The sequence below is a fragment of the Oncorhynchus keta genome, chromosome 26, assembly GCF_023373465.1.
Source record: "Oncorhynchus keta strain PuntledgeMale-10-30-2019 chromosome 26, Oket_V2, whole genome shotgun sequence".
Classification (NCBI taxonomy): domain Eukaryota; kingdom Metazoa; phylum Chordata; class Actinopteri; order Salmoniformes; family Salmonidae; genus Oncorhynchus; species Oncorhynchus keta.
In genome coordinates this window covers 11588065-11613907 of record NC_068446.1, presented here as the reverse complement: position 1 = coordinate 11613907, position 25843 = coordinate 11588065, and the positions used below count along the sequence as shown (strand labels likewise).

General features: G+C 42.8%; 1 protein-coding gene and 1 non-coding gene across 2 annotated transcripts; one reads left to right on the top strand and one right to left on the bottom strand.

Moving 5' to 3' along the window:
* Positions 1 to 1107: 1107 nt before the first annotated feature.
* On the bottom strand, positions 1108 to 25763 carry LOC118358933 (lysophospholipase D GDPD3-like). Its single transcript, XM_035736954.2, has 10 exons — positions 24041 to 25763; positions 23686 to 23728; positions 11650 to 11785; positions 11364 to 11409; positions 10008 to 10126; positions 8705 to 8794; positions 8391 to 8524; positions 8069 to 8128; positions 7902 to 7953; positions 1108 to 4146 (listed from the first exon to the last, which is right to left on the bottom strand). The coding sequence occupies exons 1-10, from the start codon at positions 24177 to 24179 to the stop codon at positions 3997 to 3999; spliced, it is 969 nt and encodes a 322-aa protein (XP_035592847.1). The 5' UTR covers positions 24180 to 25763; the 3' UTR covers positions 1108 to 3996.
* LOC118359395 (U7 small nuclear RNA) lies at positions 5275 to 5328 on the top strand. Its single transcript, XR_004820650.1, has one exon. It is a non-coding gene; the product is annotated as a U7 small nuclear RNA (small nuclear RNA).
* Positions 25764 to 25843: the final 80 nt, after the last annotated feature.

Sequence of the window (25843 nt, the reverse complement as noted above, 5' to 3'; positions counted from 1 at the left end):
TTCCATGTTTGCAATTCCAGCCGAGCCGTCCTCCCCCCAGCAGCCTACTGTGAAGAACAAGTGCAACTACAAATATTTTCTGAAATATGAAATGATTAACTTGCTCCCTGTAATGTCATATAGCTTTTAAATCGTGAGATTACCTAGTCAGGTTTCTCGACATAGAGCCCCACAGCGGAGGTGTCATAATACCCATAAAACCTAGCTGTCAAACAGGGAAATGGTTAATATCGTTTTTCCACCATTCATTTTTCCCATAAGGGATTTTAAAATAAGGTTTGTTTGGTGTGGGCTTACCCTGGCATGATGTTTCGATAACTATGTAAATCTCTCCTGGATAAGGTGACATATCTCTATTTACCCTCAGATTCTAAAATAGTAATTAGCATCAAAGTAGACATTGTGCAAGATTACAAATCCCTGCATGTCATCTCTAGCTGACACCTTTGCTAACAGGTATTGTGACAATTTTAAAACTTGCACAAGGCAGTTCACAGAATAGTCAATTTAAAGAAATGTAGCCAATTTATTCATTACTAAATTTAGCTAGCTTATATAGCTTAAACAATTTTATTTAGGAATGTAGTTAAGTAAAAGTTGTCAAATGGAAATAGCAAAGTACATACACCACCAAAAATTACTTAAGTACTATTCACCACTGCACAATACACAGCCCTTATTTTAAGTATTTCTAAAATCGCTTATGGGGAAAATGATTGGAACCGTTTCACTGCAAGGTTTTATGGATATTATGACTCATACGGTGGTACTGTTCATATGCTAAACAGAACTAGGAAACACAGAAATTTCCGACTTGCTGAACGTGGTATATAACCAGTTAGCAAGTCGGAAATGTCAGAGTTTCTTAGGTCCGACTTGCACATGAATGTGGCGTCATACCCTGACTTTTAGAAGGGATTGCTTGATGATTAGTTTAGCAACCGCATGACGCAGAATGACAACGTGAACACGATTGGTCAAAAGTCTGTTAGTGGGGCATTATATGTTTTACTATTCATTGGCCACTGAGATTCCTATCTCCTACTTTCTAAGTATCTCTGCTGAGTCCCCAACGACCAGATGTTCCGGTTTTCAGGGGAAATGGAAAGAGAGCCTGTGACTGAACTTCCTCTTTTGGACGTTAACAAGGCTACTCCACTGAGGTAGGGTGACTCCTTTCCATGGCGACACGCCATCTGTTCTCCTCCACATTTACTGGATTGGTTGAACAGTGCAGAAGAGAACCTCCCCCGACAAGTTTTTTTTTTCTCGTCAAGACCCGAGTAGGAAACTAGTAGGGGGACTAGTTTCATAGGTTAAGCTATGTAGAAGTCATCTGAATCCTGTCCATGTTGTCCTTGGTCACGCATGAGAAAGATCATAGAGATTCTACTGTAGCTCAAGACCGTATACTAGCTACAGTTTACTTGCTACATAACACAATAACTGTAGGCCTAATAAAGCCACTGGATTAACAAGGTCAAGAGCGCTGCACTGAAAATTGGTTATATGTCCTCGCTGTCAAAATGTTTAAAAAAATAGGTGATTATTAGTGAGCTGAGCCGCTGGGGTGGACTGGGACAAGAATTCGACCCTCGCATTTTATCCATACCAGCCCACACCACTGCTCGTGCCGCCAACTCACCCCCACCACGGGGGTAGTGGTGCCCAGACCTACATCCACACCAGGCTTGAGTCTTCTGACATTCGCATCCACTCTAAGTTAAACTTAGACACAGGCAGTAGTACTGACACATAACATTAGCAGTAGGCCTACTAATATAGCCACTGTTAGATGGCATACCATCAAAGCCACAAACAAAAATGAAAACAATGGGGCAAATTATTGTTCTAAAAACAGAATTAAATCATTATACATGAACATGATAAGAAATTTACATTAGCTAAAGATCTGACTTGTGCTCAACTCTCAAGTCTGAAATTCTTATCTAGATTTAGATGAACCAGTCCAGTGCCCTGTGTTTTCAGCTCTTATTCATTGTGGCTGCTGTGTGTGTCACAGAAGGCTTATTTCTCAGAATTCTAAAGGACAAGGTCTTAATCTCTTAATACGTCTCTAAAGAGTTGTTTGAATTTATCTACTTATTATTTTAACCTATTTGCTATACTGCATCCAACACACATAGAACCAGGAAGTGCAGCCTTTGTTTCCCACTGGGACCTGACTGGCTGGTAGATTATTGTTAAGAACTGAACGGACTTTGACCATGGCCTGGGCTGAGAGAATGAGGAAGTGAAGCAAGTAAACACATAAATACTGTGTGTTGGAAGCCGTTATTTTCCAGTGGTACAAACAAATGGAAGTTGGCCTTGAATGCTTAACTACTGTAATTGCTGGACTATTAAGCGCACCTGAATATAAACCGCACCCACTGAATTATTAAAAAATATGTATTTTGTATATAAATAAGCCGCACATGTCTATAAGCCGCAGGTGCCTACCGGTACATTGAAACAAATTAACTTTACACAGCCTTTAAACGAAACACGGCTTGTATAACAAAAATAAATAGGCTTTAACGAAACACGGCTTGTAACAAAAATAAATAGGCTTTACCGAAACACGGCTTGTAACAAAAATTAAAACAGTAGCCTACCAAGAAAGTCAATGGTCACTATCTTCCTCCTCCTGTGCACTGAAACCACTGAAGTCATCTCCTTCGGTGTCGGAGTTGAATAGCCTCAGAATTGCTTCATCCGATGTTGGATCGTTTTCATTGTCGCTCTCGTCACTTTCATCCAGAGGCAAATACCCCGCTGAGCTCATGCTGCCCCTTCAACACGCAGCAGTCTAGCCTTACGAAACCCGTTGATGATAGTGGATTTTTTGACAATGCTCCACGCTGTCAGGACCCACTGGCAGACTTGACCATAAGATGCTCTTCGCCTGCGGCCCGTTTTAGTGAAGGATTTCTCCCCACTTGTCTTCCAAGCCTCCCACTGAACAAGGAGCGCCACCTTAAATGCACGATTTACACTGATGTGGCTGTAAATACTTTGGGCCATCTGCGTTTCTTCCCTCTGAAAGCTTTTGTTGTCTTTCTGCACTGAGTCAGTTCCTCACGCTGCTGTTTCCAACGTCTTATCATCGACTCATTAAGGCCAAGCTCCCATGCAGCAGCTCTATTCCCTTTTCCAACAGCCAGATTTATCGCCTTCAACTTGAAAGCTGCATCATATGCATTTCTCTGTGTCTTTGCCATGATGAGGGTGACAAAATTACTACGGTAATCATTATGCTGGGAAGTTTGAGCGCGCTCGATTTACGTCACATTATGTGACGGTGCTCAGTTTTTTGGCGGCATGAATCTTGTGAAAGCGGGAAAAATCCATAAATTAGCCACGTCGTTGTATAAACCGCGAGGTTCAAAGTGTGGGAATAAAGTAGCGGCTTATAGTCCGGAAATTACGGTATACAAGTATTTATTTAAATCATCTTTGCATTGACAAACATACAATTTGTAAAGCATGTCTTAAATATCCCAAAAGTCAGTTCCATTATGTAAATGTCATAATACTATGAGAGAACATTAAGGATATATACTTAAAGAAATCACTTCTCCTCCCAACAACATCCAGACATTCACTGATAGATCCATTAGGGTTTGGGAAGGTTGCAGAGAGAGGTGAACAGTGTCTCAATATATGGCCACAATCCATTAACCAAAAGACAGTAAGTGTAAGTGACATACTTTTGTGTAGATGGAATGAAGTTGCCTAAAGACATTGGTCAGAGATTGGTTATATGTTTGTCCCTCTATTGGTTAAGGTTGGGATTTCGGAAAGTTACGCTGGTCTTGGATCTGTGCTTTTTAGGCCAACTTCCTCACAGAGCTGTCCTTCTGCTCATTGGTGGAGACCGGAGTTGTGAAGTAAAATTGCGATTTCAGTGTGGTTCTTTCGGTGACACACAATGTACGAGTGGAGGTCTCTTGATAGGTAGCTCGAGCTGTCAGTTAAGAACCTGTTTGTGAATTAGTAGTTTGATTTGAGGTTTGGGCTGTCAGTCTTGTGTCTGTGTAGGTAGTCAGTCAGGAGGGTGGGGTAGTCTGTCATGACGCCTGTGGCTCCTGCTTCAAACGCCGCCTCGATGTCAGGATCCTCGTTGCAGACGAACAGGTGCACCTGAGGATCGAGAGGGCCAGACGTCAGTTATCCCACATGAGAAAAATACTACAGTACGTGCTAAAGAATTCTATAGTAATCTTTTGTATACTGTACTACACACTGTAGTATCCCTTGATCATGTGTTGTACTTGTACTTTAGAATGTTGTAGAATACTACAGTATTATCTGCAAAAATAAGCAGTGTAGTAAATATTACAGTAATGTCTGCAAAAACACTACACTTATTTAACAATAGTAAATACCATTTTTTTTATTTAACCTTTATTTTGACGAGGTGTCAATGCTGAGACCAAGGTCACTTTTCCAGATGAGCCCTGTATTAAGCACCAAAATACACATCTAAACACATTCATATACACAAAAAGAATAACAGAAAAGACAATCTTCAGTAAAAAGGTCCCCTCACAACCGTCTGAAATACCATAGAGGCACAAATTCCACCAATTATAAAGTGTATTGTAGATCATGCCACAAGTAAGGTGCAAGGAAATTAAAGGCTGATTTTCCTAACTCTCTGAATACCATCTATGTGACTTCAAAGAGGTGATGAGGAACTATAGTATTCCATTTGCATATACCCTGCCCATTCCCCTCACCCTATTTTGTGCCACCAGAAATATTCCATTCACTTTTTGTTTTTTGCTCTGACATGCACTATCAACTGTGGGACCTTATATAGACAGGTGTATGTATGCCTTTCCAGATTATGTCCAATCAATTGAATTTACCACAGGTGGACTCCAATCAAGTTGTAGAAACATCAAGGATTATCAATGGAAACAGGATCGCCTGAGTTCAATGTCGAGTCTCATAGCAAAGGGTCTGAATACTTTTGTAAATGTGATAGTTCAGTTTCTAAAAACCTGTTTTTGCTTTATCGTCATGGCGTATTGTGTGTAAATTGACGAGGGGAAAAACATTTTTTAAATAAATTTTAGAATAAGGCTGTAACGTAACAGAATGTGGAAAAAGTGAAGGGGTCTGAATAATTTCTGAATGCACTGTAAGTGAGACATCTACATGCTAAGTATGGACCATATATCGTGATCCCTACAGGTTATAGAAAAGAGCAGAAGCTCTGAACTATTCATTCTGACTCCAGTCCTACCTACCTTCAGGTTATGTCAAATTTGCTCTTTTAGTATTTCTCCAGTAGGTTTCCTGTAGGAGAAAGCCTCCAATTCTATGTCAAAGATAATAAAACTAAAGCACTATAGTAAATCCTACAGTAATGCCTGCAAAAGCACTACCATAAATACTACAGTATAGTACATTATGCAAAAACTCTACAGTGAACACTACAGTATATTAAAATCTGCAAAAACACTACAATAATTACTATAGTATTTTCCACGTTGGCGGATATGAGTGAGAAGGCTGTGTTGTGTTGTTTAGGTTCAAAACAAAGTGAAACGGGGAGCTACTATCTGAACATTGAATGTGAAATGCTGATTTACATTTTTTGTTGCGCAACATTTTGCTATGGTGTTCTTGAATGAACATGACCCTGGTTCCATTTCAGTCACCTGTCCCTTCACCAGGAGTGTCAAACTCATTTTGACCCGGGTGTGCATTCGGTCTTCAACAAGGTCAAGAGCGCTGCACTAAAAATGGTCAAAATATAGGTGATTATTAGTGAGCTGGGCCGTAGGAGTGGACTGGGAGCCCACACCACTACACGTGCCGCCAACCCCCCACAGGGGTAGTGGTCCCCAGACTATCAGCCACTGCCCAGACTTTATCACAGACCTACATCTACACCAGGCTTGAGTCTTCTGTCTGACATTCTCATCCACTAAATTAAACTTAGACACAAGCAGTAGTGTTGACACATAACATTGGCAGTTAAGTACAGCGTTTCTCAACCAGTGGCTGACGAGATGTGGTCCTCCTCATCTTTTGTAACCAGCTCATGTTAAAAACAAGTACAATATATAAAAGCACCACTGGAGATACAACTTAACACTTAACTGTGCCTCTGCTCTAGCTATTTTGTTTGCCTTCCTGGTGTGCTGTCGGTCGGTCTCAGCATCTTCTCTGCTGTCACTCTGTGCTTCTTCTGCTTTAGCCAACACCCACATAGCAATTGTTTTGGAGGTGGAACTGTGTTAGAAATGTCAAATCCACAAGTAACTCCTGGCATTATACCTAAAGTGGGCATTGCCATAGGCTGTACCAAGTTGCATTAAGAGAAATTCCATGTAGCCTTGTTTATAATTTTGAACACTGGAGTTTGAGATATTAATCTACACATCGATTGGGCTGATAGAAATCCTCATTATTTAGTTGAATTATTTTCAATATGAGCATCATTATTTCTATATAGACTACACTTTCTTGTTCTGAACTTCTAACGTGAGTGGGAGGGGTGTGTCTTTGTGACAATAATCAAGAGCAGCTGCTCACCGATTTGACAGCTCCAACACCGCCAAAACATCAGCAATGCAGCTATCGCTGGTTAACTCTTGATCTGATTGAATCTAGGCTTTAAGATATATTTCAAACAAGTGCCTATCATATGTGTTCCCCTGAATCAACACCTACCCTATTCGTTTCTATTACAGGCCTCCAGACTGTCATTTTCCACTGGTGTCACTTACTTTTACAGTTGGTGGCACCAGCCCATGATTTGGTAGGACCCAAATCACAAGTAATCATCTTATAAGTCATTTGTAGTACTTTATTAAGAAGTATAATAAATAGACTACGGAGGTATTCACGTCCAAGCAGGAATGCATGTTTCAATATATTTTTATGTGCTAATCCAGTGATTGTCATGAATTTTGGGGTTCAAAATTAAACTATAATTGCTATATTTTACTGTCCAAATAGGACTCCAGGATTTACTGATTTATTTTTGTTCTATAGAGATGAATTACATACATCTTAATGTGCAGTAACGAATATCATAGGCTAATTAATGTAGGGTTCAACACCTGTAGAAGTGGAAGCTACTAAAAAAGCACATTAATTCAACACTAAATGTTATGTGCTAAAAAACAGTTGGGAAATAAATAAGTATACCTACAGAAAGCTGAGGACCTCCTCTCTTCGACAGGGACAAGGGGATGAAGCTTGTTGTACGTTAGAAAGCATTTTTCTCTCGAGCGCATGGGGAGAGAGGAGAGTGGCTCGCTCATTGCATCAGCAGGCCCCAGTGAGGACACAGGCATATTTGGAGGGCAGCCACTTTCATTACAGGAATCATTAGGATAATGGACTTTAGTGTTTGACCAAATCATAGTTTTAGCCATCTCAAAAATAGGATGTTTTGAGTGAGGTGACAATGTAGAATGTGTTCTAAGTTTATAGGCACCCTTTCCGTTTTTTACCACCCATGATCTTGGCTGACTAACTGATGATGGAGTTGGGAGCAGGTCTCTTTGCTGATGCCGCGTTTGACTTTGAATGTGAGTTTGCATGACCTCAAGTCTATCAGAACTGGGCCGGCTCATCTTGGTGGGGTAGGCCAGCCATTGCCCACTGATCATCCAAAAGTCCATTATAGATCAGTAGAACAGAGAAATTCCACTAAAATCGAGCTGGATTGGAACTCCTATGTTTGCTCCTTGCCCTAGACACTCAGTGTCTATAGTTCTTAAAGGGCTGGATAAGGGAAAGAGGGATGTAACAGGAGCTCTGCTGACCCTACTGACGGGCCATGACATACTGAAGCGGTTAGCAGAAGGGGCTAGGAAGTGATGGCAGTAACAATTATGATGATAATAGTAATGATGGTGGTTGCTCTGTACCTGAATTCCTCTGTTGGCCAGATGTTTGAATAGACTCTTCCTCATCGTTAATCTGGAAAAACATTAACGTTTTGCAGGTGGTTTAATCTTTTATCAAAGCTTGTACATGGTCTGTTGGTTTTAGTAGGGAAAGGGAACTGCTTTGTTACTGTAGTAAATGTACCCACTTTTCTATCAGATAGATGACCATTCTGTTCTTCAGAAGACGCTCCTCAGGAATATATGTTCTGCATAAATAGAATGAGATTATATGATAGTTACAATTTACGACATACACACACAGGGTTGCCAGAGAAAGAACAATAGAAAGCTCTCTGTCACCACATCCGTATGCACCTATACTCAAAGATAAACATGTGACCACACACATCCATGCACAGACATAACAGATGATGGTGAAGTCAGATGGGTACTGTATCAGCACATGAACTTTGGAACCCATACGCAAAAAAACATACATGACACACACGCACGCACACACACACACACCTGTTAATGATGCGGGGCAGGTAGAACTGCAGGAAGCTCTCTCCCAGCGGAACAAAGGGCAGCAGGCCGCTGTAGTAAAGGAGGAGCAGCTGCAGCCCTCGTCTCATACTGAAACTATAGGGCATGGTGGAGTTCTATAAGGAGAGAGGGAGAGCAGAGAGGGAGAGGGAGAGATGGAGGAATGGGATAGAAGAGAACAGGAGGGACAGGGAAGAGAGAGGCTGGGTTGAGAGAGTGCAAGAAAATATCTCTCCCTAGGACAGGAGTTGGACCCCTGGTTCAGTTTATTGTATCTTCCCCTAGTTGACACTTACAGATCTGCGGCACATTTTCATAATGGTAGAGTCTACAGTCGCCCACACTGTAAGGTCCTCTCTATCATACTGTTTCACCATGTTGGACGCCTGAGAGAGAGCGAGAGAGAGACCAGGGCAGAAAGGGAGACGGGAGTTATTCGTTGTCTGTGACTAAAACATTTAGTGAAGCTGTGAAACCTATTATCGTTAGATTATTTTTTTCCCCCTGACATAGTCAAATAACTCAAGCATAGATTGTTAACTTTTTTTCCTAATTTGGCACACAAAGACCATGAGTAAAATGTGTCAAAAAGAATGGTACCGATTGGCCTATAGGTGGCAATGTTATAAGCGGTCTCACTTAAACCCTCATATCCACCGCCCCGTTTGACGTAGGTGTCTTTCCTCATGCTGAACAAATTTGCCTCAAGGACCCATAAGGCCTGTCAGGATATTTTTTTCATCCACCTTGAGAATTTTGGAAAACCTTTGAAAAACAAGTCCAAATCACACCAAGCTTGGGGTTTGGTTAATGACAAATCAAAAAATCTGATTTTGTGTGTCCATTTAAAACCTTTTTAAATCCACTTCACAATGGCCTATCAACTTGAAACTGAAATTGGTATTGATTACTCAAAAAAGAGAACTTAACAACTTCTTTTCCTAAGGAACGCTTATGCTCAAAAACATCTGCAATCGTCTTCTCCTCATGAACCACATGTCAGATTATGTCCAGATTTTTTTATTTATTCATGACATCAGTCTTTAAATGGTTTTAGTTGTTAAATTCAAATATAGCTGCACTGTAACCTGCACGTTAGCATATGCTAATGCTAAAAACACAAATCTTCTCACGAACCATAAATCATATTGACTCCAGATTTGGTATAGACTCAATGAATTAGCCTGTAATGAATTGGAGAAGGATTAGTTGCTGCATTCAAAGTCGGCCACGTCACACAACTAGATGGCACCATATAACACCAGGGCTATAAGAATTGAACCGATAGACATGGGGCCATGAAATTTGGTACGTAAACCAATGTATATGTCCTTAGAAGCTGTGTGATAAAGTCACTGCAACCTTAGATGGCTGCACTGGACCAGTTGGTGGCACTATAGATGTCATCATACATGTGGTATTGAGAGAGAACCATGGTAATGCTTTCACTGATTGCACATGAAGGAAGATAGTTCCTACATGATATAGTGCTTGCTTTGCTATCCAACTATCTTGTGTCCTTTCTGTCTTCTTGTGAACCCTATAAAGTATATTCTGTAAATAAAGTTGAATTTGATTGAATTTAGCTTAGTCCTGTACTTTCTCCATCAGCAAGCTGTTGTCTTCTTTGATTTCGATGTTGACTGGCATCTTAGGGAATTTCCTGAACACTTCCTCCAACAGGGTGAACTTCCTGTCTGTACCGGTGCTGTAGTGGCCTGGTGTTGGAAAGGAAGGAAGAAAGGGAGGGGATGAGAGGGAGAAGGGTGAGGTAGTGAATGTCATGATAACACACACGCACGCATATACACACACACATTGGTGCGAAACCTCACAAAGAGAATTTGTCTATGCCATTGACCCACTTCTGTCAGAGAAGTATGGTGGATGAGTGTGTGTGCCTTAATTAGGCTGACAGCGTCGTTGTATTTTGGTACACCAGAAGTACACGAATTTCCAATGAAAAGTTGCGTTTGCCTTGCAGCATTGAGTTGCAGAGGTAGTTGCATAGTGCAAACTGTAAAGTTTGGTGGAGGAGGAATAATGCCCTGGGGCTGTTTTTCATGGTTCGGGCTAGGCCCCTTAGTTCCAGTGAAGGGAAATCTTAATGCTACCGCATACAATGACATTCTCTAGGCGATTCTGTGCTTGGCCCTTTCCAACTTTGTGGCAACAGTTTGGGGAAGGCCCTCATGTTTCAGCGTAACAATGCCCCCGTGCGGACCTCCCGATTGGTACAGTGGTCTAGGGCACTGCATCACAGTGCTAGCTGCGCTAGCTCCACTAGAGATTCGGGGTTCGAGTCCAGGCTCTGTCACAGCCGGCGGCAACTGAGAGACCCATGGCGTGGAACACAATTGGTCCAGTGTCATCCGGGTTAGAGGAGGGTTTGCCCTGCAGGGATATCCTTGTCCCATCGTGCACTAGCGACTCCTGTGGCGGGCTGGGCGCAGTGCACGCTGACACAGTCAGGGTGTTTCCTCCGACACATTGGTGCGGCTGTCTTCCGGGTTAAGTGGGCATTGTGTCAAGAAGCTTGGTTGGGTTGTGTTTTTCGGAGGACGCACGGCTCTCGACCTTCACCTCTCCCGAGTCTGTATGGGAGTTGCAGCGATGAGACAAGACTAACTACGAAATTGGGGAGAAAAAGGGGTTAAAAAAAAAAAAAAAAATTTAAACTAATAATTAAAACATTAAAAAAATTAAAATGAAAAACAATGCCCCCGTGCACAAAGCGAGGCCCAACCTCACTAATGCTCTTGTGGCTGATTGGAAGCAAGTAACTGCAGCAATGTTCCAACATCTAGTGGAAAGCCTTCCCAGAAAAGTGGAGACTGTTATAGCAGCTATGGGGGATCAACTCCATATTAATGCCTTTGATTTTGGAATTAAATGTTTGCCGACCAGGTGTCCACATAATAAATGGCCATGTAGTGTATGTGTTACAGTGGATACCTGCATTAAATGTGACCTCCAGTCTGTCCTTATACAAGGGTAAGTCCTGAAAAGAAAACACAATTCATATTTTATACTACAAAATGAATGAACTGCCTCATTACTGTATGGGACAGTTTATAAAAGCTAAACCAGTTTATGGAACAGATTATAAAAGGGGCCTACATGTATACACATTATAATACATACATATTAAGGTCAGAATAGCTATGGTAAACAAAGAGTTCAAGCAACAATCAAGGGGAGCTTTATATTCTATGGTTTTAATATACATTTGACCTCTAACCTCTAGGTTTAGGGAGGAGATGGTGACATCATGGCCAGTCTGCCTCAGGAGGTTTTCGTCATGTGACACGACCACATGACCATCCCGGGTCAGGTGACAGTCCAGCTCCAGCATTCCTGTACCCTGCTCCACCGCACTGAGGGGGGGGGGTGGTGGTAGATTAAATGCCGACACCCGCATAACTGTTGTTTTGAACGTGTCGTAGGTGGAACTGCATTAGAGCTGTCAATCCACAAGTGGCTCCCGGCATCATGCTTATTGCAGACATTGCCACATTAGTAGTAATCCCATGTAGCCATGTTTACAAGTTCCAACACTGGAATGTGTGATACAATCTACACATCGATTAGGCTGAAATATTTAGTTTAAATGATTTTTAATTTGAGTTTCATTATTTCTATATAGCCTACATTTTCTAGTTCTGAACTTATAACGTGAGTGGGATGGGTGTGGCTTTGTGACAATGACCACACAAGCAGCTGCTCACCGATTTGAAACACCAACTATGCAGGTGTCGGTTAGCGCATGTTAATGTTTGATCTGATTGAATCTAGCTCAGAGGTGTCAAACATACGGTCCGAGTCTGGCCTGTGAGGGGGTCCAATCCAGTTTTAGGGTGGTTTGAGGGAAAAATACAAAAAACTCAAATAAAACATAATTTAAAATGACTAAAACCAAATCGAAAGTATGTCAAAATTACAATGGACCTATAGTGCCTTCAGAAAGTATTCATACCCCTTGACTTATTGCACATTTTATTGTGTTACAGCCTGAATTCAAAATGGATTAAATATATTTTTGTCACCCATCTACACATAATAACACATTTAAAAGATGTTTTCATCAATTTCTTTCAAATATCGAATTTACATAAGTACTGATTCAATTAAGTGATAATGCCGAAGAAGCCTGTGTTTGGAGGATATATTGGCACGGGTGTTCATCGAGGGCCGGCAAACTGTGCCAATACCCTTCAAACACCGGCTTCGAGGGTTACCTACATATTCAAATAATGATTGACATATTTTTATTAAACTTTATCTTGATGAATTTATTTAAACTATTTCATCCTTCCGCAAGATATAGTCCCGACACAAATCTAAGGTTGCACCCCAAGCCAGTTCGTTTGCCAGAGACTCGACCCAGTTGTTCAGTCTTTTTGTTCTAAATTGTTCTAGTCATTCGTTCTAAATGTTTCATACCCATACTGGCTGGCAACATTTTTATCCCTTGAATTCTAGCTAGCTAACTACAGCTAACTTACAGTCACGTCAAACAGTGCAGCCAAAATAACAGCAAAGTAGCTTAATTTGCATATGTTTAAATTGCTTTCTAGTGTAATCTATTTGGATTTCTCCTGGCATAGAAAATGTGCTCTCTCATCAGGACACTGTTGTTCAGAGGAGCTAGCCAAAAACACAGCTAACACAAACACTTCAAACTGAAGCTGGATAGACTTTAAACTAGCCGGACTTCATTTCATTTGATCTTTTTTCAATTGATATTTCTTTGTATATATCCATGAAAATTATGCCAGCTGATTCATGATTTCGACTGGCTGAGAAATGCTGCCTGCCTGTCTGTCTCATCCTGACTCCCGACACTTTCATAACTATGGGACAGCTTGAGATTGAGTTTGAATATTGAAACAATGTTGAAATGTTGAAGGTAATATGGTAATAGGTAATATGTGCATGTAGGTAGGGGTAAAGTGACTATGCATAGATAATAAACAGCGAGTAGCATCAGTGTAAAAGCAAAGGGGGGTTCAATGTAAATATCCTGGTGGCCATTTGATTAATTGTTCATCAGTCTAATGGCTTGGGGGTAGAAGCAGTTAAGGAGCCTTTTGGACCTAGACTTGGTGCTCTGGTACCGCTTGCCGTTCGTTAGCAGTGAGAACAGTCTAAGACTTGGGTGACTGGAGTCTTTGACCATTTTTTGGGCCTTCCTCTGACACTACCTCGTGTATAGGTCCTGAATGGCAGGAAGTTTGGCCCCAGTGATGTACCGGGCCGTATGCACTACTCTCTGTGGCGCCTTACGGTCAGATGACAAGCAGTTGCCATATCAGGTGTGATGCTAAGGGTCAGGATGCTCTCGATGGTGCAGCTGTATTACTTTTTGAGGATCTGGGGACCCATGCCAAATCCTCAGTCTCCTGAGGGGGAAAAGGTGTCGTGCCCTCTTCACGACTGTCTTGGTGTGTTTGGACCATGATAGTTTGTGGTGATGAGGACACAAAGGAACTTGAAACTCTCGACCCACTCCACTACAGCCCCATTGATGTTAATGAGGGCCTGTTCGGCCCTACTTTTCATGTAAGTCCACGATCAGCTCCTTAGTCTTGCTCACATTAAGGGAGAGGTTGTTGTCCTGGTCTCTGACCTCCTCCCTATAGGCTGTTTCATCATTGTCGGGGGCCAGGCCTACCACCATTGAGTCATCTGCAAACGTAATAATAGTGTTGGAGTCGTGCTTGGCCACACAGTCGTGGGTGAAGAGGGAGTACGGGAGGGGACTAAGTACACACCCCTGAGGGGCCCCAGTGTTGAGGATCAGTGTGGCAGACGTGTTGTTGCTACCCTTACCACCTGGGGGCGGCCTGTCAGGATCCAGTTGCAGAGGTAGGTGTTTAGTCTCAGGATCCTTAACCTAGGGATGCGCTTTGTAGGCACTATGGTGTTGAACAATGAGCTGTAGTTAATGGACAGCATTCTCACATAGGTGTTCCTTTTGTCCAGGTGGGAAAGGGCAGTGTGGAGTGCGATTGAGATTGCGTCATTTATGGATCTGTTGAGGCGGTATGTGAATTGCACTGGGACTAGGGTTTCCGGGATGATTGTGTTGATGTGAGTCATGACCAGTCTTTCAAAGCACTGAATGGCTACCGACATGAGTGCTACGGTGTGGTAGTAATTTAGGCAGGTTACCTTCGCGGGCACAGGGACTATGGTGGTCTGCTTGAAACACATAAGTATTACAGACTCGGTCAGGGAGATGTTGAAAATGTTAGTGAAGACACTTGCCAGTTGTTCCGCACATGCTTTAAGTACACGTCCAGGTAATCCGTCTGGCCCCGTGGCTTTGTGAATGTGGACCTGTTTAAAGGTCTTGCTTACATCAGCTACGGCAAGTGTGATCACACAGTCATCCGAAAAAGCTGGCATTCTCATGCATGCTTCAGGGTTGCTTGCCTCAAAGCGAGCATAGAAGGCATTTAGCTCATCTGGCAGGCTCGCCTCACTGGGCAGCTTGCGGCTAGGTTGCCCTTTGTAGTTTAATAGTTTGCAAGCCCTGCCACATCCAACAAGCGTCAGAGCCGGTGTAGTAGGATTCAATCTTAGTCCTGTATTGATGCTTTGCCTGTTTGATGGTTTGTCTGAGGGCATAGCAGGATTTCTTATAAGTGTCCGGATTACAGTCCTGCTCCTTGAAAGTGGCAGCTGTAGCCTTTAGCTCGGTGCGGATGTTGCCTGTAAACCATGACTTCTGGTTGGGATATGTACCTTGTGGTAGCAAAATCAGAATTAGTTAGGTAACATAGATAAATAAGATGTTTTATCTTATTTATTGTCATTAGAATGTCTTCTTTTTGAAAAATACTGTTGACAGTGTGCAGTTATCCCTTCTCTGCTAGGGCTCAGTTACTTGGGGTCCAGAGAGGGGAGAGGTCAGGTTAGTCTTATCTGTGAATGTGTCTGTAACTATTTCTAAACCATGTGAAGGGATGGCGTGATTAAAGGGGAACCAGTTAGTTGGCTCCACAATGTCTGTGTGCCAGTCACTCCTCTCCGTGATCTTGTCCAGGAGGGATTGTATTTGAGATGGGAGTGTCTAGAATTTACAATTGATACAATGGGGAGAACAAGGATTTGATACACTGCTGCTTTTGCAGGTTTTCCTACTTACAAAGTATGTAGAGGTCTGTAATGTTTTATCATATGTACACTTCAACCGTGAGAGACGGAATCTAAAACCAAAAATCCAGAAAATCACATTGTATGATTTTAAAATAATTAATTAGCATTTTATTGCATGACATAAGTATTTGATCACCTACCAACCAGTAATAATTCCGTTTCTCACAGACCTGCTAGTTTTTCTTTAAGAAGCCCTCCTGTTCTCCACTCATTACCTGTATTAACTGCACCTGTTTGAACGTGTTGCCTGTATAAAAGACACCTGTCCACACACTCAATCAAACAGACTCCAATCTCTCCACAATGGCCAAGACCAGAGAGCTGTGTAAGAACATCAGGGATAAAATTTTAGACCCGCACAAGACTGGGATGGGCTATAGGACAATAGGCAAGCAGCTTGGTGAGAAGGCAACAACTGTTGGCTCAATTATTAGAAAATGGAAGAAGTTCAAGATGACGGACAATCACCCTTGGTCTGGGGCTCCATGCAAGATCTCACCTCGTGGGGCATCAATGATTATTAGGAAAGTGAGGGATCAGCCCAGAACTACACGGCAGGACCTGGCCAATGACCTGAAGAGAGCTGGGACCACAGTCTCAAAGAAAACCATTAGTAGCACACTACGCCGTCATGGATTAAAATCCTGCAGAACACGCAAGTTCCCCCTGCTCAAGCCAGCGCATGTCCAGGCCCATCTGAAGTTTGCCAATGACCATCTGGAGGATCCAGTGGTGGAATGGGAGACGGTCATGTGGTCTGATGAGACAAAAATATAGCTTTTTGGTCTAAACTCCACTCGCCATGTTTGGAGGAAGAAGGAGGATGAGTAAAACCCCAAGAACACCATCTCAACCGTGAAGCATGGAGGTGGAAACATAATTCTTTGGGGATGCTTTTCTGCAAAGGGGACAGGACGACTGCACCGTATTGAGGGGAGGATGGATGCGGCCATGTATCACGAGATCTTGGCCAACAAGCTCCTTCCCTCAGTAAGAGCATTGAAGATGGGTCGTGGCTGGGTCTTCCAGCATGACAACGACCCGAAACACACAGCCAGGCCAACTAAGGAGTGGCTCCGTAAGAAGCATCTCAAGGTCCTGGAGTGGCCTAGCCAGTCTCCAGACCTGAACCCAATAGAAAATCTTTGGAGGGAGCTGAAAGTCCGTATTGCCCAGCGACAGCCCCCAAACCTGAAGGATCTGGAGAAGGTCTGTATGGAGGAGTGGGCCAGAATCCCTGATTTGCCAAATGGAGAGCGAGGAAGAGCTTTGTATGCATCTCTGTGTTTGGAGTAAAGGTGGTCTAGAGTTGATTTCCCTCTAGTTACACATATGACATGCTGGTAGAAATTATATAAAAAGGATTTATGTTTGCCTGCATTAAAGTCCCCGGCCACAAGGAGCGCAGTTTCTGGATGAGCATTTTCTTGTTTGTTGATGGCCTTATTCAGCTCTTTGAGTAAGGTCTTAGTGCCAGCATCGGTTTGTAGTGGTAAAATAGACAGCTACGAATTATATAGATGAAAACTCTCTAGGCAGATAGTGTGGTCTACAGCTTATCATGAGGTACTCTACCTCAGGCAAGCAATACCTCAAGACTTCTTTAATATTAGACATCACAAACCAGCTGTTATTGACAAATAGACCCACCCCTCGTCTTACTAGATGTAGCTGTTCTGTCCTGCCGATGCACAGAAAACCCAGCCAGCTCAATATTATCCGTGTCTTCGTTCAGCCATGACTCAGTGAAACACAAGATATTAGACCCACCCGTTGTATAATACTTTGTAGAAGAACCTTTGGTATTGATTACAGCTGTGAGTCTTTCTGGGTAAGTCTCTAAGAGCTTTCCCCACCTGGATTGTGCAACATTTGCCCATTATTCTTTTCAAAATTCTACAAACTGTCAAATTTGTTGTTGATCATTGTTGGACAAGCCTTTTCAGGTTTTTGCCTGAAAGTAGATTTAAGTCAAAACTGTCTTCTTGGCCACTCAGGAACATTCACCGTCTTCTTGGTAAGCAACTCCAGTGTAGATTTGGCCTTGTGTTTTAGGTTATTGTCCTGCTGAAAGTTAAATTAACCTCCTAGTGTCTGGTGGAAAGCAGACTGAACAAGGTTTTGCCTGTGCTTAGATCAATTCTGTATCTTTTTTTTTTTATCCTAAAATTCTCCCCAGTCCTTAATGATGATAAGCATACTGTCGTGACTTCTCCTTAATGTGAAGACTTGTAACATTAATGAACTAAGAAGTTGTGGCACCATGGGAAAAAGTTACTATTTCCCGAATTGAACTCTTCAGATATTTTCATGTCTTATCGATTACAGTCACTTATTAATGTATTATTACCTCAGTCATTCTGAACGTCGTAATTTCTTGTCGTCTGCACTAACCCTACTTTATTGATGAATCAGCTCAATTATTTATTAATTTACTAACTAATTAAACAATTACAGAATACACAAACATTATACAGTAAATTGTCTCTCGAAGACTAGCAAAACAGGACCGTTTGGGTATAACACAGTGGCGAGGAGACAAAGCAGTTACTCTATTGGACATTGGGAAGCTACGCTCACAAAACACAAACTCTTAAGCACTCTAATATTCGCTCACTCGGGAAAAGAGAACGCAATATATGTATTTATGACTGAGCTGTCCTTGATCGTCCAAATCCTTGGTCACGGAGATGTTGGGTGTAAGACTAGGTAGAACTACTGGTCATGGTGGTGGTAAGAATGGATACTTCACCGTACCTTGTACAGTAGTTCTCAGAGTTGATCTCGTTAGAATGCTTCAGAGGTTATCGATGTTCTCATCCTAGGCTACGTATGCTTCCACCTGCAGATTGATAAGGCGACGTCTAGGATTTGCTTCTTCTGTAGTGATCGAAACTCAAACTGAGTTTATAACCATTTTGCAACATTCGGCTCACGCTTGCTCTATAGAGTGGTAGATTTCTGAACCATTTGTAACCTTTTCAGCTGATGCTGAACATAACTGGTCTAATATGTTAATTCTTCAGTGCGTCCTTAAAAGGACAAAAGGAACTCCTACGTGAGAATGCTATTCATTGACTACAGCTCAGCGTTCAACACCATAGTGCCCACAAAGCTCATCACTAAACTAAGGATCCTGGGACTAAACACCTCCCTCAGCAACTGGATCCTGGACTTCCTGACGGGCCGCCCCCGGGTGATGAGGGTAGGTAGCAACACATCTGCCACGCTGATCCTTAACACAGGAGCCCCTAAGGGGTGTGTACTCAGTCCCCTCCTGTACTCCCTGTTCACCCACGACTGCAGGGCCAGGCACGACTCCAACAGCATCATTACGTTTGCAGACGACAAGTGGTAGGCCTGATCACCGACAAGACAACCTATAGGGAGGAGGTCAGAGACCTGGCGGGGTGGTGCCAGTGTAACGGATGTGAAACGGCTAGCTTAGTTAGCGGTGGTGCGCGCTAAATAGCGTTTCAATCGGTGACGTCACTTGCTCTGAGACCTTGAAGTAGTGGTTCCCCTTGCTCTGCAAGGGCCGCGGCTTTTGTGGAGCGATGGGTAATGATGCTTCGTGGATGACTGTTGTTGATGTGTGCAGAGGGTTCCTGGTTCGCATCCGGGTATGGGCGAGGGGACGGTCTAAAGTTATACTGTTACACCAGAATAACAACCTATCCCTCAACGTAATCAAGACAAAGGACTACAGGAAAAGGAGGACCGAGCACACCCCATTCTCATTGATGGGGCTGTGGTGTGGCAGGATTAGAGCTTCAAGTTCTTTGGTATCCACATCACCAACAAACTAGAATGGTCCAAACACGCAAAAACTGTCATGAAGAGGGCACAACAAAACCTATTCCCCTCAGGAGACTGAAAAGATTTGGCTTTGGTCCTCAGATCCTCAAAATGTTCTACAGCTGCAACATCGAGAGCATCACTGCCTGGTACGGCAACTGCTCGGCCTCCGACCTCAAAGTACCACAGACTGTAGTGCGCACGGCCCAGTACATCACTGGGGCTAAGCTGCCTGCCATCCAGGACCTCTACACCAGGCGGTGTCAGATGAAGGCCCTAAAAATTGTCAAAGACCACAGCCACCACAGTCAGACTGTTCTCTCTGCTACCACATTGCAAGCGGTAGATCGCAAAGTCTACAACCAAAAGGCTTCTCAACAGCTTTTACACCCAAGCCATAAGACTCATGAACAGGTAATCAAATGGCTACCCCCCCATCTCATACTCTGCTGCTACTCTCTGTTTATCATCTATGTATAGTAACTTTAACAATACCCACATGTAGATATTACCTCATTTAGCCCGACTGCACCCGCACATTGACTCTGTACCGGTAACACCGGACAAGACAAGATAGAACTGCCAAAGGGGGCGGTGTTGCAATCTACTGCAAAGATAGCCTGCAGAGTTCTGTCCTACTATCCAGGTCTGTACCCAAACAATTTGAACTTCTACTTTTAAAAATCCACCTCTCTAAAAACAAGTCTCTCACCGTTGCCGCCTGCTATAGACCACCCTCTGCCCCCAGCTGTGCTCTGGACACCATATGTGAACTGATTGCACCCCATCTATCTTCAGAGCTCGTGCTGCTAGGCGACCTAAACTGGAACATGCTTAACACCCCAGCCATCCTACAATCTAAACTTGATGCCCTCAATCTCACACAAATTATCAATGAACCAACCAGGTACCTTCCCAAAGCCTTAAACACGGGCACCCTCATAGATATCATCCTAACCAACTTCCCCTCTAAATACACCTCTGCTGTCTTCAACCAAGATCTCAGCGATCACTGCCTCATTGCCTGCATCCGTAATGGGTCAGCGGTCAAACGATCTCCACTCATCACTTTAAAACACTCCCTGAAACACTTCAGCGAGCAAATCAAATCAAATTTATTTATATAGCCCTTCGTACATCAGCTGATATCTCAAAGTGCTGTACAGAAGCCCAGCCTAAAACCCCAAACAGCAAGCAATGCAGGTGTAGAAGCACGGTAGGCCTTTCTAATCGACCTGGCCGGGGTATCCTGGAAGGATATTGATCTCATCCCGTCAGTAGAGGATGCCTGGATATTTTTAAACAATGCCTTCCTAACCATCTTAAATAAACATGCCCCCTTCAAGAAATTTAGAACCAGGAACAGATATAGCCCTTGGTTCTCCCCAGACTTGACTGCCCTTAACCAACACAAAAACATCCTATGGCGTTCTGCATTAGCATCGAACAGCCCCCGTGATATGCAGCTGTTCAGGGAAACTAGAAACCATTATACACAGGCAGTTAGAAAAGCCAAGGCTAGCTTTTTCAAGCAGAAATTTGCTTCCTGCAACACTAACTCAAAAAAGTTTTGGGACACTGTAAAGTCCATGGAGAATAAGAATACCTCCTCCCAGCTGCCCACTGCACTGAAGATAGGTAACACTGTCACCACTGATAAATCCACCATAATTGAGAATTTCAATAAGCATTTTTCTATGGCTGGCCATGCTTTCCATCTGGCTACTAATACCCCGGTCAACAGCACTGCACCCCCAACAGCAACTCGCCCAAGCCTTCCCCATTTCTCCTTCTCCCAAATCCGTTCAGCTGATGTTCTGATAGAGCTGCAAAATCTGGACCCCTTCAAATCAGTCGTGTCGTCTGAGATTCCCAAAGATTGGAAAGCAGCTGCGGTCATCCCCCTCTTCAAAGGGGGGGGGGACACTCTTGACCCAAACTGCTACAGACCTATATCTATCCTACCATGCCTTTCTAAGGTCTTCGAAAGCCAATTCAACAAACAGATTACCGACCATTTCGAATCTCACCATACCTTCTCTGCTATGCAATCTGGTTTCAGAGCTGGTCATGGGTGCACCTCAGCCACGCTCAAGGTCCTAAACGATATCTTAACCGCCATCGATAAGAAACATGACTGTGCAGCCGTATTCATTGATCTGGCCAAGGCTTTCGACTCTGTCAATCACCACATCCTCATCGGCAGACTCGACAGCCTTGGTTTCTCAAATGATTGCCTCGCCTGGTTCACCAACTACTTCTCTGATAGAGTTCAGTGTGTCTTCAATTCTTGGACCGACTCTCTTCTCTGTATACATCAATGAGGTCGCTCTTGCTGCTGGTGAGTCTCTGATCCACCTCTACGCAGACGACACCATTCTGTATACTTCTGGCCCTTCTTTGGACACTGTGTTAACAACCCTCCAGGCAAGCTTCAATGCCATACAACTCTCCTTCCGTGGCCTCCAATTGCTCTTAAATACAAGTAAAACTAAATGCATGCTCTTCAACCCATCGCTACCTGCACCTACCCGCCTGTCCAACATCACTACTCTGGACGGCTCTGACTTAGAATACGTGGACAACTACAAATACTTAGGTGTCAGGTTAGACTGTAAACTCTCCTTCCAGACCCATATCAATCATCTCCAATCCAAAGTTAAATCTAGAATTGGCTTCCTATTTCGCAACAAAGCATCCTTCACTCATGCTGCCAAACATACCCTTGTAAAACTGACCATCCTACCAATCCTCGACTTTGGCGATGTCATTTACAAAATAGCCTCCAATACCCTACTCAACAAATTGGATGCAGTCTATCACAGTGCAATCCGTTTTGTCACCAAAGCCCCATATACTACCCACCATTGCGACCTGTACGCTCTCGTTGGCTGGCCCTCGCTTCATACTCGTCGCCAAACCCACTGTCTCCATGTCATCTACAAGACCCTGCTAGGTAAAGTCCCCCTTATCTCAGCTCGCTGGTCACCATAGCATCTCCCACCTGTAGCACACGCTCCAGCAGGTATATCTCTCTAGTCACCCCCAAAACCAATTATTTCTTTGGCCGCCTCTCCTTCCATTTCTCTGCTGCCAATGACTGGAACGAACTACAAAAATCTCTGAAACTTGAAACACTTATCTCCCTCACTAGCTTTAAGCACCAACTGTTAGAGCAGCTGACAGATTACTGCACCTGTACATAGCCCACCTATAATTTAGCCCAAACAACTACCTCTTTCCCAACTGTATTTAATTTATTTATTTATTTTGCACCCCATTATTTTTATTTCTACTTTGCAAATTCTTGCATTGCAAAACTACCATTCGAGTGTTTTACTTGCTATATTGTATTTACTTTGCCACCATGGCCTTTTTTGCCTTTACCTCCCTTCTCACCTCATTTGCTCACATTGTATATAGACGTGTTTATACTGTATTATTGACTGTATGTTTGTTTTACTCCATGTGTAACTCTGTGTCGTTGTATCTGTCGAACTGCTTTGCTTTATCTTGGCCAGGTCGCAATTGTAAATGAGAACTTGTTCTCAACTTGCCTACCTGGTTAAATAAAGGTGAAATAAAATAAATTAAATAAAAATATAGCCTCGCTACTGTTATTTTCACTGTCATTTTACTGTTTTTTATTTCTTTACTTATTTGTTTACCTAATACCTATTTTTTTTCAACTTAAATTGCACTGTTGGTTAGGGCTTGTAGTAAGTAAGCATTTCACATGACAAATAAAGTTTGATGGGAGGATGGCTCATAATAATGTCTGGAATGGAGTAAATGGAATGGTATCAAACACATTAAAGATGTGGTTACCACTCCATTGACTCCATTCCAGACATTATTATGAGCCGTCCTCCCCTCAGCAGCCTCCAATGAGTGAATGTTCTTGAGTGGCCTACTTACAGTTGACTTAAATCTGCTTGAAAATCTATGGCGAGACTTGAAAATCGCTGTCTGTGTCTAGCAATGATCGAACAACCAAATTGACAGAGCATGAAGTATTTTTTAAAGAATAATGGGCAAATATTTCACAATCCAGGTGTGCAAAGCTCTTAGGGACTTACCCAAAAAAGAATCACATCTGTAATTGCTGCCAAAGGTGTTTCTATGTATTGACTCGTTTATAAAAATGGAGAAAAAAAAATGATTTTAGGTAGATTGTTGAACAAAAATACAATTAAATCCATTTTAATACCACTTTGTAACACAATAAAATGTTAAGAAATCGAATGGGGGTGAATACTTATGATACGCACTGTAACTGATCTGAAGCCAGGTTTGGTTAGGGTTGGTCACTTACTGTGTGAAGGCCTCCATGGTGCTCTCTATCCTCTCGCCGCTTCCTGCCAAGACAGATCAGAAAAGCAGAGAACATCACTGTCACATCCAGCTCCAAGACTCTCGCTCTCTTGCCTGCTTTTCCTTGATCCCCACTGACTTGAAATAACAGGATAGTTCAAATCAGAGCCAAATATTTATCCAGATATAGTGTGACTCTGGGTCAAATCAATAGACACTCAGCATTCCTGCATGCAGCTACACCACAGGCTCCAAACATCCCACTTTCACTTGTCCAGTCCATTCACATCAATGATTATAGATGAAAAGTGAAACAGCAAGGTAACTACCACATCCCTCCACCGTTCCTTCCTTACCTCCTCTGTGTGAGATGTGGGTACAGTGGAAGGCAGCCCGTTTCTTCTTGTGGAGGATCTGAGGGTTCTTCAACAGGTAGAGCGACGTCAGGGTGTAGCCCCCTAGGGCCGGAAGGATAAAGTACAGGAAACTGGCCATAATCAATTCTCCTCAGCAAACGGTCCTCAAGTGTCCGAAGGCAATTAGGCGCAGTATCAAAAGGCAGAGGTCCTTGGATCCTCCTAGATACTCTAACAATAAATGAATAGAACACCTACAAGTGTCTGGCTGTGTACTGATGGAAAATAACCTGCCAGATATGAGTCCCTTGTTCTGCAAGTTGTAATAAAATATTTTCAGCTATCGCCCACCGTGCTGCTTCATAACATAGGTAACTAACAGCCAATGTAGAAACCACTCCAAATCCTCTTCAAGTGCATCTAAAGACACTCAATTGATCTGGTTATATTAAACTTCACTTGACTCTTTTTCACACAATTATCTTCTCTCTTTCTATCCTCCACTTTACTACTCCTTCTCTTATTCTGATCACTCGGTTTCTCTCTCCGTCAGTTCATTGGTCACCTCTCAGCCTAGAACAATGTTGTAACAACTTTCATACAGTAAAAAAAAAAAAAAAACATGACTTGAAAAACTGGTACAACCTAAGGAGGCATCCGAAGGAAGTGCCACAAGGTCCTACTCAAATAACTTCCACTCAAATGCTTAGCAAAACTCTTACTCATAACCTCACTTAACGCTACTCTCTTTCCCTCCATGGGTTCTTTTTGTAGTCAACCCTCTCCTTCGCACTTTCCCTTTTTACCGTTCTCCCACACTGAGTAACTGTGACGCACACAAAGTCGTAAAATCACAGTAAATTAAATACTAGTCCGTCAGTAGGAGCTGGCCTCCCACACCTGTCTTTCCCCTCTTTTTCCCTTCCCTGTGGCATATATTGTTCTCTCAGGCGTTACAACCTTTTGTGACACAAACTCACGCTCTCTTTCACTGTGTGTGTGATAAGGTAATCATGTAAATGGAACTATCCTACACGAAGTGCGGCTATAAAATACATTAAAAGCAAACCTCAAATAACATGCATTTATGGGTGGGAATATGAATGTAATGATAACATTATGGGTGCTACCTCTAGCAACAGATATGAGAGAGAGCTAACACTATAGGCTGTTAAAGAGCATGTCAGCAAGCGTTGATACATGGCAGGTTTCAATGCCGTCAGGAACCTTTTAACAAAGGATGGGTATGTAAACTCATTTTTATCACACACAGGCGCAAACACACACACACACACACACACAGAGACAGTGTACTTAACAAAGAATACATGTAAATGCACTTTCACAAGCAGGCATGCAACTTCAGCAGAATACTGTATAGCACAGCATTGTTTACACCAATACAAATGCTGAAAGGTAGCAAACGAGAAACTAGCTATTCGGAGAGAAGCAAAAGCATAGCATGTATGCCAGAAGGAAAAGTAATTGTTCACTCCCCAGTATAGCATTCCTTCCTCAACTGACAAGGCCACACACACACACACAAGGTCCAGTTTAAGCAGGTACTGTAAATTGTAAGACGTTCTAGTGCCCTTTGCCTTCTGTAAACCAACCAGTATAGCAAATGCAGTCTGTCACCCAAACCTGCATTAGCTATTAAACTAAAGTCGTGCTTTACGTATTCCCAAACGTTGATGAAGTAAACAGAGGTTGAGCCCTGTGGGAGAATACCGAACCCATGCAGAGACATGCAGAGGAGGAAAAGGAGAAAGAGTTGTCTAAAAGGACAGACAACTTGGCTTG

Bases quoted from the DNA above. Each gene is read 5' to 3' on its own strand.
- LOC118358933 (XM_035736954.2), bottom strand. From the start codon at position 24,179: ATGGCCAGTTTCCTGTACTTTATCCTTCCGGCCCTAGGGGGCTACACC. The intron at 8,795-10,007 runs GTACAGGACTAA...GCTCTCTCTCAG, and splicing joins ACAGCTTGCTGATGGAGAAA to GCGTCCAACATGGTGAAACA. The intron at 8,525-8,704 runs GTAAGTGTCAAC...CTCTCCTTATAG, and splicing joins TGAAAATGTGCCGCAGATCT to AACTCCACCATGCCCTATAG.